At 43.3% G+C, this 12,838-nt stretch overlaps 1 protein-coding gene across 4 annotated transcripts in view; it reads left to right on the top strand.

The window, feature by feature from the left end:
* Positions 1–12,838, top strand: part of rnf144aa (ring finger protein 144aa) — a 76,832-nt gene that overhangs the window by 13,046 nt on the left and 50,948 nt on the right. For 2 of the 4 annotated variants that reach the window (XM_069152327.1, XM_069152325.1), the window contains exons 2-8: positions 3,927–4,077; positions 5,278–5,382; positions 5,973–5,990; positions 6,158–6,218; positions 7,759–7,975; positions 10,066–10,213; positions 10,684–10,773. In XM_069152327.1, coding sequence (XP_069008428.1) covers positions 3,943–4,077; positions 5,278–5,382; positions 5,973–5,990; positions 6,158–6,218; positions 7,759–7,975; positions 10,066–10,213; positions 10,684–10,773 — 774 coding nt within the window. In that variant the 5' untranslated portion in view covers positions 3,927–3,942. The remainder of the gene's footprint in view (positions 1–3,926; positions 4,078–5,277; positions 5,383–5,972; positions 5,991–6,157; positions 6,219–7,758; positions 7,976–10,065; positions 10,214–10,683; positions 10,774–12,838) is intronic. The other 2 variants (XM_069152326.1, XM_069152328.1) reach the window with 1 other exon arrangement.

The raw sequence follows: 12,838 nt of genomic DNA, 5'->3' as shown, positions 1-12,838 counted from the left end.
TGATAGGAGGTTTTGGCCTTTTATAGATTAGAATTCGCCTCAGGTTTGGTGCTAAAGTTATATTTTTCTGTTACTAGTGTTCTACTAGACTACTAGTCCCAGGTTTAGTACGCTTGACCTTTATTTTACACATGCCTGTGATATAAAATCTTTAAAAAAAATAAAAACTTCAATGGATGTTATAATGCATTCTACTGCAGCATTTCTACCTCTGTGGAGAAGTCCTCGTCATTCGCTCCTCCGTGACTATTGCTCCCCCATTATGCAATGAATTGTTAGTGTGTGTGTGTGTGTGTGTGTGTGTGTGTGTGTGTCTCTCTCTCTCTCTCTCTCTCTCTCTCTCTCTCTCTCTGTATCTGTGTGTGTTTATATGGAGTCATTATAGCAAGACTGCTGCTGTTGCTAGTTGAGCAATGAGTGATGCCCTTTCAGGCTGATTGACACACGGTGACCACCGCTCAGAACGGATGTTTGACTCCTTACTCTCCTCTCATTGACTTTTTAACAGTCTGACCTGACCTTTTCAGACGTATAATACTCCGGAAGGCTATATTTGAAAATGAGCTCACAGAGAGGCCAGTCCCATTGCTGAGAATACACTGCATACGTGTGTTTTTCTCGGTGATAATGGACCATCTAGTTAATAATGCAGCAGAGGGATCGCACTGCGCCACCTTTTCGCCATGAAAACTCATTTTACCTTTGTCGCTCCCTCTCTTTCGCTGGCTCGCTCCTTCTCTCCTCCTCCGGCTGTCTTCACGAAACTATTTCATTTGTCCCCATCGACCCAATATGTCACTATTTGCACAACCAACGTAAAGCCCGGGAGAAGAGAAACGGATTCAAGTGTGAAAGCCCACACTGTAGTAGGAAGTCTGTCCAGTGTGGGTTACTGTTTACCGTCAGTTTTAGTATCTCGGTCAAAGAAACAGAAAACCAAGCGGATAAATTGAAGTCCTCCTGGACCCGCTGTCATTCAAGTCATCAGCTTTTACAGTTTTGAGACCACAGAGGTGGTGATTTTACTCTGCATGCTGCAGATTTTTAGTGTTTAACACCTGTGCAGAGAAGTGTTTGTCCGGTCCTGTGAGAGCTTCAGCTTTGAATTGCTTCCTTTTTATTGATGCAGTTTGTCCAATGTGGCAGAATAACGCTGCCAAGGTTAGAGAGACTGTTCCTGTTGTTGCTTTCAATCTTTTCGATGCTTTTTTTTTTTTTTTTCTTTTTATGACTAATGTTCTTCTAACACCAACTCTACTTTTGAACTCTGAAACATAATGTCCCATGTTGCAATCCACATTGATGACTCGGAGTATCTACCAGGGATGGTCATTTCAAGCAAAACCAATATTCCATATTTACTAAAAACTATTTGATTTTTTTTATTCAGAGTTGAGGAAAAGCCTTCAACTGTCATCTTTGAAATGAGGGCCGCTGTTTGCGCCGCACGTCTAACATTAAACGTACTTGTGGGATGGATTTCTTTTGATGTTTGTACTGTAGCATCTAATCTCGCAGCGGCAAACACGTTTTACTGTTCTTCTTTTGTTATTTTATGGCAGGCGGCTAACAGATTTTAGGTCCATTACCGACACGGGGGGAAAAAAGACAAGACGACAGTCATATTAACTTTTATGACTATTTGAAAATCATAATTTATCACGACTTATTATCTACAGATCCATAAAAGTTGAGTTTCGCCCTTCAAATGTGCTCCAACCTTAAATTTCATCCACATCAATTTTAGATAGACTATTTAAACATTAGTTACAAAATGTCTTCAATCATTTAAAATCAATTCATCAATTAAAAATAAATACTACCGTTCCCGACTTCTGACTTTATGTGAAATTCACATGTGGATCTCAAATATAAAGAATTATAAACCAAGAACACAAAGAAGTACATCATGTTTTCATCGAGATCTTTTATACTTTGGCCAGTATGATTGTGAGGAGGCCCCTGAAGCACACATCTTCCCACACACTCTCTGGAGGATCTTGTTTGTAAATTCTTGGCTGCCTCCATCCCGATAACAAATTGTCATTTAAGCTTTTGTAAATGACTTCAGCAGCTGCATAATGGAGCTCCCTCACCGCTCAGTGCTTTCTGGTCAGCGTGATGGATGGCGGATAGATGGACAAACGCCAGGAGATGCGAGTGAGTCAGACATGCGGTGCATCTCTTTGTTCTTTTTTGTGGTCCTCTCTGGCTTTTTTTTTTTTTCTTCTTCTTCTTCTTCTTCTTCTTCTTCTCACTTTGCACTTTCCTCCCCGGCACCTCCTACTTCAGACACGATGAAGACATGCGAAGGAGAAATAACTGATGCAATCTAATTTCATCGAATGACATGTGATTTCCCAGGCAAGCATCAGATGGCTTAACAATCATTTACTGGTAACAGCTGCCCCGCTGGGGAGTTTTAGAGTTCTTGTTTACGTAACATAACATAATTAAATATTTTCTATCTCGTCACTTAAAGCTGCACATTCTGAGAAGCATTTTACGATGGTAATTGGTTTTTAAAATGTTTGCCTGTGCACTTAATTATGTTTCTTCATGTCAAACTAATTTATAAATAACGTGGAGTACGACGAGGCTGTCTCGTTTTCTGTCGAAGTGGTTCACAAATGGTTTTAGGTTGGGAAAATGAAATTGTGCCCAGTATTAATTGATCAAAACACTGTGACTAAACCGTGTTTAGGCACAAGTCTGCACCGAGAGAATTGCCAGATTAACAGGTCGGTGTCCGTTTCATTTGTATTTTTTATTGTCCTCGCATGTATCATTGAGCCTCGTGAAGTGGATTCAACAGCCTGCACGTTTCCTCCTCCTGAAAAGAGTCCACGTGTTGCAGAGAAGGTTGATGAAGTGAGTGCTTATCTCTGTGAGACTGGAACACGCTGTCCTTCTCCACTCCCCTCTCTGGGCGGCACATGCAGACAACACAAGAGTCCGCGGAGCGAACATGTGAACTCTCCAACCCGTTGGCCTCCCACTCGCTGTCGTCTCCTCGCAAACAGGCAGCTGCACATTGAGGCGGTCTGTGTGACCAGTGAAAACAAACTGTGAACTCTTTCTGTCTCTTTGCCTCTGCCATGCTTCTCCCCCTCCTCTCCACGCGCACACACCCCACCTCCAAAATCCTCCTTCAGCCGGTTGCTAGGCAGCACGGCGAGGGCTTTACAGCGTTGGCGCGCGCGCGCGTGTGTGTGTGTGTGTGTGTGTGTGTGTGTGTGTGTGTGTGTGTGTGTGTGTGTGTGTGTGTGTGTGTGTGTGTGTGTGGGACTACTTCCTGTAAACAGCCGAGTGGGTTCTCTTTGCGCTCAGCTACAGAGGGAAGGAGAGATTGAGACGAGACGGCCTAAAATAACCCGTTCTGACTCTCATAAGAGACCGAATGACGTGCAGGGAAGCGGAAAAAAAAATAACAAGAAAGTGTTACTTCATTCCAAGTGAAAATTTCACAGGGAGCCGAGATAGCTCATAGCTACGGGAGTTTCAGGAGCCTCTCAACTGTGTTTTCTTTCATGCCAGAAAGCATGACGCCTGAAATAAATACAAACACAGCTGACGACGGCCATTTAGGCAGAGAGCTGGTGTCGTCCTGCGTACAGCAGGCCTGTTTGTGTGTGTGTGTGTGTGTGTGTGTGTGCGCACCCTCACTGGACAACACTCGCAATGCATTTTCAGTCTGTGCTCATGCCATCATGCTGATTGTGTCATTGCAAATATAGCACATCTTTGTCTCTGGATGTTTTATGTAAAAAGACACGAGCAGAACTGAGCCACATACATTCTCTTTTGTCTTATTTCTTCTGTCACCAGCGGTGTTTGCCGTCTCAGTTTGATCCTCGTTTTGCCTCACTCTTTATCCGAATGCATTAGGCTTCATTAACTGCAACTCCTCTTCCTTGATGTTTCAGCTCTGTGGCGGTGAAGATGACCACCGCGCGGTACCGTCCCACGTGGGAGCTGGCCGTGGACCCCCTGGTCTCATGTAAGCTGTGCCTTGGAGAGTTCCCTCTGGAGCAGATGACCACCATTACACAGTGCCAATGTGTCTTCTGTACACTGGTGAGTTTTACACTCCACAAATGTCAACGAGCCTGCTGCAGCCGTCAACAAAATACTGTATGAAGTGGCAATAAATGATCTGCAAAACAAGTTCATCCGACGCGCATAATAATACATTTGAATCATTAATAGTTAAAGCTGGTGTAAAGAAAACGCTGTGTACGTTAAAGAAAACAAGTCCCAGTTATATGCAGTCTACAAATTCAGAGAAGGTCTGTCGCAACGTCAACCTGATAGCCCAGTAGACTTTAACCCAAACAAAGCCACGCCTGAGTTTCGCTTCATTGAAATAAAAAATGACTTTGGGATGTGTCATAAATCTCCAATCCAGCCACTGGCTGTCAGATTCCAATGAAGTCCTGAGATGAGGAAACGATACTGAGGAATGGCAACTTAAAATAGCTGCCACATCCTAGAACACTGTGTGGGTGGTGGATGTAATGACCAAAGTTCGGTTTGCACAGTTTATTCCAGAGGTCAACAACCTCTTTTGTAAGTTATGAATACATTGCCAGTGAAGTTCCTTGTTTTGACCAATGAAGTTCATCGTAAACTCTAAAATACCCTGCTTCCATGACATATATTTGTTACAGGAGTGTGATGACCACATTTCAGTAGATATATCAATATGGGTATCAGCCTGAAACATCCAGTATTGGGCAGGCTCTGTATATATATTTCCACATTATATAGTTGTAGCAAATCTTTATCCCGCAGACTTGAAACAACATTATCCTTCATTTTGAGTCATGTTTCTGTCCGCATGACACATTTGAGTCAAATTTTCTTCACATCTGTTTAACTGTTAAATGGCAACTTCCTTCACCATCTACTCCCCAGGTTTGTCTGCCTGCTGCATGATACTGGACAGATCATGTAAAGTGTTTTTTTTAAATTTGTATAAAGCTTCGAGTTGACTGTTGCAGTTGGACATGGAGTTGATGAGAGTGGCAGGAAGCTGCAAAGTGACTGTCGGCAATGTTGATTAGTTCAGCCCTTTAACAAATACTGTCAACACGTACTCCTCTGCCTCTCTTTGTGAGGCAACAGGCAGACATAGTGAACAGACTGAACAGTGTTTGTTGACCAACTTTTCTGGTGCGCGGCCTGTTTATTCCGTTGTAGATTTCTTGTCCAGCTGACAGACTGGACACGTTGATCGGTCAGTGTTTCATTCGTTCTGTCCGTCTCTCTCCTCAGTGCCTGAAGCAGTACGTGGAGCTCCTGATTAAAGAAGGCCTTGAAACTGCAATTAGCTGTCCGGACTCCGCCTGTCCCAAAAGAGGACACTTGCAGGAAAATGAGGTATTGATAAAAGGAAATGTCTGGTTTGCACTTCAGGGGGTGATCGGTTGGCAGTATTACAACGTGACTTGCAGCTCATTAGGCTCATTATCCTTTCTAATGAAGTCCAGTGCAGTAGCCGTAGATGTAACACGTGCAGAACTGTTAAGGCACGTTTTTTTTTCCCTGTCGTGCACGTCCTGTTTTCACGCTGTGTTCCTTTTCCTTTTTTTTTCCCTCCACATAAAAATACACATTCAAAGCAGCAGTAGTCAGTCAGAGGGCAGAGCGCTCCTCCTCGTCCAGGCTGTTTAGTCGATGGGTTCACTCACTTTCACTTGGAGTCCCATAGGCACAGCATGGTTCAGCACACCATGGCATTATGTTTCTAATCAATTGGTATCACTGGGCCTTAATGTAACCCGAGCTACTCCTGCCAATCAGGCAAAGCCTTCCTCACCCCTCTCTATTCTGTCAGCAGTGCCTTCACCTTGTAATTGACTCATCTTGTACAAAGCCTGAATGCTCATTTCATTGCCCCATGAAATGAGAACATTCACTGTGTATGTAACCTGACTACATCTGATGTTGGAATACTTTGTTTTTTACAGAGATTCAGGGCCTTATTGGTAAGCAAGTGGCCAAGTTCTGATCTTGTAGAAATTAGATTTTGACATTGTTCTGGAAGTGGAGTTCACATTGTGAATGTATAATTGCTTCTCGCAGCTCCTGTCTATAAATATGCACAATGACCTGCTTCTTTCCCTCCCACCTCTCTTCTCCTCTCTCGCTGAAGATTGAGTGCATGGTGGCCACGGATATGATGCAGAGATACAAGAAGCTCCAGTTTGAAAGGGGTGAGTCAACGCTTGAAGCAGCCGTAATATGTTACAGAGAGCTCCTGAGTTCCTGAGTGGATGATGCGTGGGCAATTACTGTCAGTCGTGGACACCGTGGCCCCTCCCGTCGTCCGCAGATGCTGTATTTTACAGTGACACACAGAAGGATGACGACAATCGCCTGTCGCATGTGTAGCTGAGCTGCTGCTTGCTCTATCTGCTGTTGGTCATTCACCCCCTGTGGATCTTTTTTTTTTATTATTTGAATTACACCACGGGGTATCTGTGGACAGCTAATAGTAAAGATTTGAGAAATCCTTGTTTGGTCAATACATTTTAAACTTCAACACGGACAGATGTTGTCAAGTTCTCTGGTGTCTTTGCATGCATTTCGTCACGCACAAACTAAACACAAATTGGTCTGAGTTTTGGATCCGACGGCATTTACGGCCTGGTTATCGGTTCGACTCCAGACTCTAATGGAAGTGGGTCTCTTGTAATTGCAAGATCGTTTCGTAAAATCCTTCTTCTCTTCCCTCGGTGTTGTGCTACCTGTTTTATGTCTGCAGTTTATACCGTCCGTAGTAGATGTTAACCTGCTGATAAATGGGGTGGATCTCAGTGCTGGACAGATAATGGCAGGTCTGTGTCGCTTTGCGCCATGCTGTTAAGTGTGGACATGCTAATCGGTAATATTAGAGTTTCAGTGCTACCAGCGACAGCAGTAACCGAGCTGTGCCATCACTCTTTGATGGTACTCACCCTGCAGGTTCTCCACCTACACGGAGGCACAACATTCAGATCCCACTCGCAGGAACGAACGCATGAATGTAAAGACAAACATATATTTGTGAGCACAGGGGGAGGTCCTGTTAATTAATAAAAAAAATAAAAAAAAATCGTCAGAGAGAGCTGTTGATTCCGCCTGAATAAGGGCAGTCAGCCGTCTCATCAATGTCCCAGTCCAGTCACGCAGAACAGTTGCTGTAACCGTTCCATATTTCTCAGGCTGAGCCAAGTGTGCATGTGGAATGTGTGCTCATGGTTCTTGGCAGAGAAGCGAGGGGAAGGAAGGACAGGACACACAGATACAAAGGCAAGGGCATCACGCTATGTGGTGGCAAAAAAAATAAATAACTTGTCTCTTTACCACCTTAAAAAGTTCTAACAAATATTTAAAAGGGTTTGCTCCAGCATCCACAGATACAACTGTGATCCTTGGAGACAATACATATAAAATATGTAAGGCCCTTTTACCAGTTTGCAAAGTTACTTCCATGTTAGATGTAAGTTGATTGTCGCTGCGCGTAAAAATCGCCCTGCAGGTTGTATTCATTTACTGCAGTAGGATTTTGAGATATCAACCTCTGAAACTCAGAACATAAAACATTTTTGGAAAACATTTGAAAAATAAAATGCTACCCAGATAACTGTCCCAATGAAAACTGTAGCTTCAGCTGAACTGACCCTTTAAAAAAAAATAAAAAATGAAATCTATGAATAAATATTAAAAAACAAAACACTTGTCCATGACCTGACACTTCTTCTGTGCCATCAGAGGTGCTGCTGGACCCGTGCCGGACGTGGTGCCCTTCCTCCACCTGCCAGGCCGTGTGCCAACTAAAGGAAGCAGATTCTCCAGCTCTGCCCCAGCTGGTCCAGTGTGCTGTATGTGCCCTCGAGTTCTGCTCGGCCTGCAAGGCCAACTGGCATCCCGGGCAGGCCTGCCAGGAGAACAACCTGCCCATTACCTCCTTCCTACCCGGAGAAAACAGGTACTGCTTTTTTATTTGTATTCATAGCTCTGTGTGAAATTCTCATTCAGTCTGTTGCCAATTTATGATCGAGAAAATATTTGTCAGATAATGAGTGGATGAAGAAAGAATGATTAGGTGCAAACCAAGCAGCAAGCAGCAGTGACGTCACCCGTTGGAACAAACTTTAAATCGGACTTAATCCAATTGGAAACCGAGGACACTATGCTTGGCCACCGATAGCGGAAACCTGATGGCACCGCAGGCCCGTCAATCAAATCAAACCCATAAATGCTGCCTTTTGAGGGCTAGTATGTAATTAATGTTGGGATTATTTTCAGACGGACTGCCAGAAAACTAATAAGGAGGGACTTGTGGGAAAACTGTATTGACTTAATATTTCACGAGAGTCGATAGTCTATGGAGACGTACCCTTTTTGGGGCAATGGGGTATTGCAGTTTAAGACACTGACATAGGCCTCATTTTTCACACCATGAAGCCACATCCACTTTCATATACAGTCTGTGGTGCAAAGCTTGTATTTAAAAAAGGACTATTAGGGTCACTGGAGGAAACCACAGAGGCTAAAACTGAAATACTATTTTGAGAAGAAAGTCAACATTTTATAAGCCTAGCACTAATACTGAAAACACTCAATGTTTTGACTTTATTTTTGACATTTTCAATTTTGTTCTTAAAATAAACATGTGATTATAGTTATTAAATATTGTAGAAGTGATTATTAGCCAACTTAAAATGTGTATTTTTTTTTTAACTATTACACAAATATTATTGAAAGTCTTCCTAGGTATTTGCATCTTCAGTTAAAAATGCATTTTGTCAGCAAAATATCCAGATTATTTAGCTCACAACAGGTTTGCGCCCTCAATTTTACCGCAACTGTAGTCGTAGCAGCCTCCACGTCAGCTCATCTGACATAGAGGTGACGCGGCAGGATGCCTTCAGTGGGTCCTTTTGCAGCCACCGCTCATCTGAGCATCAGCCAGGGGTCATGCACATATTAATAAGTAGACATGAACCAATCTGCTGAAACTAAACTGCAGTAAAGCAGGCTGAGACGGGTTCATTATTCATTTCAAGGACACAGGATCTGCCAGTGAGGGTCGGAGAGGGCCGCTCGGAGACGTACGCAGTTGACCCATTTCTTTATGATATCCTCTTACTCCGGACATGTCATTAGCTCTGCGGAGCCGTCCTCTACCTGCACAGGTTCAGGGCCTTGCTCAGAGGCCATACAGGAGGGAGGGTTTTCAGAGGATTAAAAGGTCCGTTCGTTGTGAAAAGCCTTGGTGCTTGAACTGCGCTCCTTCACTGTGAGGATGTCTCTGAAAGCTTGATTCTGAATATGCTTTGCACCCTGTTTGTTTGTCAGTACTTTGAGGTAGATGACAGGCACAATGTCGAACTTCCTCCTTTGAATTCCTCCTCTACTATATCTGATCGAAAAGGCTATACTTGTGCTAAAAGTTCATACTCTCTCCGCCTGTCAGGTTTTGTTTTTTTTCTCCCCAGACAGATGTATTTGTCGACAGTCTACCAACCACTGGAGCCTTTTCTTAATTTACAACAGACAAACACAAGTAATGGTCTACATGCAGAGAAAAAAAAAATCTCTCTTCTTCCCTCTTCAGTAAATTCAGAGCAGCTGAAAGGAGCGGTGGAGGTGTTCAGAATGTGCTGTACTCCGCTTAAAGACTCGGGATGATCAGTTCGTGGATAACTGTTCTGAAAATCAACGGGCTTGTTTGCCGTCTTTAGGATGATGCCCAGAATGACGGATTCCTGCTCACTTCAGTGAAAAGTGGCACTTTGAAGAAAGAAATAGGAAAAAGTGGATACACACAAAGTGACACCAACGGGAGGGAAAAGGCTGGGAGGGAGTTCAAGGCCATTTAGTGAATTAGTTTTAAAACAATTCTTGGCTCCTGAACTCCAGCTATGCACTGTCTTGTTCTGCCCCCCCCCCCCCAAAAAAAAACAAAACAAAACAAAAAAAAACATTAAATGATTTTGGATTTATGTCATCTGGAATCTGAAAAAATAAAATAAAAAAAAACTACCTAAATCATGTCTCTCTACTTCTTCCCAGCTCTTTCTATAAGAACGAAGAGGACGATGCACCAATCAAGCGCTGTCCTAAATGTAAAGTTTACATCGAGAGGGACGAGGGCTGTGCACAGATGATGTGCAAGAACTGCAAACATGCCTTCTGCTGGTACTGCCTGGAGTCCTTGGATGTGAGTTAGATGTTATTATTTCTTTCCCCTTGATATTCACTGCAAAAAAAAAAAAAAAAAAGACAGGGATTCACACATTTATTCCAACTCTGAAAATCTCTCCGGTTTAACATTACAATAGTGCGTTCGCAGTGTGATCATTTTGGACATCATTTTGTCTCCGTGCGACAGAAATATCTTTCATTATCAGGAAAGTGTAGCTTAACCTCGGGATTTGATAAGGAAGGAATAAGATTTATTTTCTTTCGTTTAAAATTCATCACGAGACAGATGGAAATGGCAGCCTCAGCTGAATTTGGATCAGGCCGACTTATGCGCCGCGCCGCCTTATATAATCTTAATTGTGTGAGCGGCACAGACCAACGGACCACGCAGGTCGTCCATAAAACAATTTTCTCAGAACCGCCGGCCGTGTCTTTCAGACTGCTAATGGTCAAATTTGTGTGTGTGTGTGTGTGTGTGTGTGCCAGGATGACTTTCTCCTGATCCACTATGACAAAGGCCCCTGTCGAAACAAACTGGGCCACTCCAGGGCGTCTGTTATCTGGCACAGAACACAGGTGAGAACGCCCACCTTCCCAACTGCGTGTCGCCCTCGGCATCCCCCCCCCCCCCCCTCCCACCTCCCCTCCTCCCCTTTCTTAGCCACGCTGCTGCATGTGGCCGTGCACGTGCTCGCTGCTTCTGCCTCTGCCCCCCCCCCCCCCTTTTCTCTCTTTTGGCTCACACTTGCATTTAAGTGACGGGCTAGTGTTATCTTGACGGCACAATAGGAGAAGGACGGCTTCAGAGACAAGTGTCTCCGGGTCAGTGTCCTGATGTTGTCAACTGGGGCTGTTGCGTACACCTTCACTTGAAAAAGAAAGGCTTAGACACCTGAGGTCCTTTGTTACTTTAAGGTAACATGGGGTGGCACGTCCGTTTGTTGTATCATATTTATTATGTCAGTTGTTTTGTTAGCATTAGCACACACTTTGACATCTGTTGCCTCGTGGGCAGGTTGAGTCATGTGAGTTCAGTTCAGCTGGTGGAAGCCAGCTATAGCTTCACTGCTCTGTGTGTTTTTGTGCCTTCCATGCTCTCCTCACTTCACCCCCCCCCCTTTGCTCTTTTTTGTGTAAAAAGCCTCCCTCTCACGTCCTCATAAATACAAGATGTACCAGGGCAAACCTATCCTGCAAAGAACATGCCCCCCCCCCCTCCACATCCTTATGTGATGACATCGGGGTCTATGTTTCCACCAGATTCACACTTATCAGAAGGAAGGTTTTACCCTGAACAAGAAAGCACAGTCGGGACGTGTTTAAAAAGACCAAATGGCGCATCACAAACTGTGCGGCCCTTTGCAGAACAGCCTGTTTGATAAATGTAAAAATAACACTGTGTAATGTAGCACTGCTTTTTTTTTGTAGTTGTCTTTTATTTTATTTTTTTATAACAAGCAAAAATGTGCTTGAAACTGATTTTCCCCCCAAAACACGTCTAGTTGCCCTGAAAACAAGAGGAAAATTACTGTGCTATTATAAGTCACTGTTGCATGTGACTGCTTGTTATATATTCCATTTTGATGGCTTGGAATTTGCTGGTGTCTGCCGCCCCCTTGTGGTGAATCAAGTCGCCTGCCATGCTAAAATGAGTGCATGGAAATAATAGGAAAATCTTTCGAGTTTGTTTTGCTAATAAGCACCACGTGTTTTTAAAGACAGTGAGGGTGTGTTGGTATTTAAAACGTCCTGCGTTCATTTCCCAAATCACAAATGCATTTACGATCAAGTTATGTAACTTTACCACAGAGTGGTGCTGCTGTAATGTAACCATCCTTTTGACACTTGATTTGAGAATTGTACGATTGTGTGATGTGAAGATGTGGGACTTTGCTTGGAGCAGTTTCACTATTTAACGGAAAAAAAAAAATGTACCTTGTTTGAGAAGGCAAATAATACGTAGGATATTTGCCAGATGTCAAATAAAAAGTATTCAGTTCTTTTTATATTGCACAGTGCAGTACAACTTTTTTTCCCACTCCCTGTAGTTTCCAGAAGGTGTTTCACAATCTTTTTGATCTGCGTTGTGTTTCATCTCGACTGTTTGTCCGTCTCCTCCCATATTTTCGGTACACTTTCGTTTTCTCCCAAATTGACAAAGGGATGCTGTATCTGCCAAATTATTGTGACATCATGTTGCTGCCTTGAGAGGGAGTCAGAAAAAGAAAACCTTGTTTATGTGCTGGAGGAAAACCAAGTTCTCTGAAGCTTGTTTCAAACCAACTGTGCCGTTTGTTGTTTTAAGGCATTGGGTGGCATCTGCTGGCCAACTTGTATTATTGCAATCTGTTGGAAGAATTTAAGGCCACACCTTGGGAAACAGCACAAATTTGACTGTTAGATTTGGACCTAACAGTCAAATGTGTGCTGTTTACCCTGCCTCCCAATAGGTACAATATTAAAGAATAACTAGTTTGGTAACTTACAAATGACTTACAATGTAAAAAGAGTTCTTTTGTGTGTTTTTTTTTGCTGTGCTCTACAGGATGATTCTGTGTTAAGTAGTCTGCCTAAAATGTAACATCACTACACCTAACGCGTAACTGCTTGTTCTACATTTGAAGTGTTTATTATTTTCCGG

This window comes from Embiotoca jacksoni, unplaced genomic scaffold (assembly GCF_022577435.1).
Source record: "Embiotoca jacksoni isolate LCO1_2020_lvr unplaced genomic scaffold, fEmbJac1.0.p SCAF_18, whole genome shotgun sequence".
In the NCBI taxonomy this organism is placed as follows: domain Eukaryota; kingdom Metazoa; phylum Chordata; class Actinopteri; family Embiotocidae; genus Embiotoca; species Embiotoca jacksoni.
Note: the sequence above shows the minus strand (reverse complement) of the source record. Positions and strands in the feature narration are given on the sequence as shown.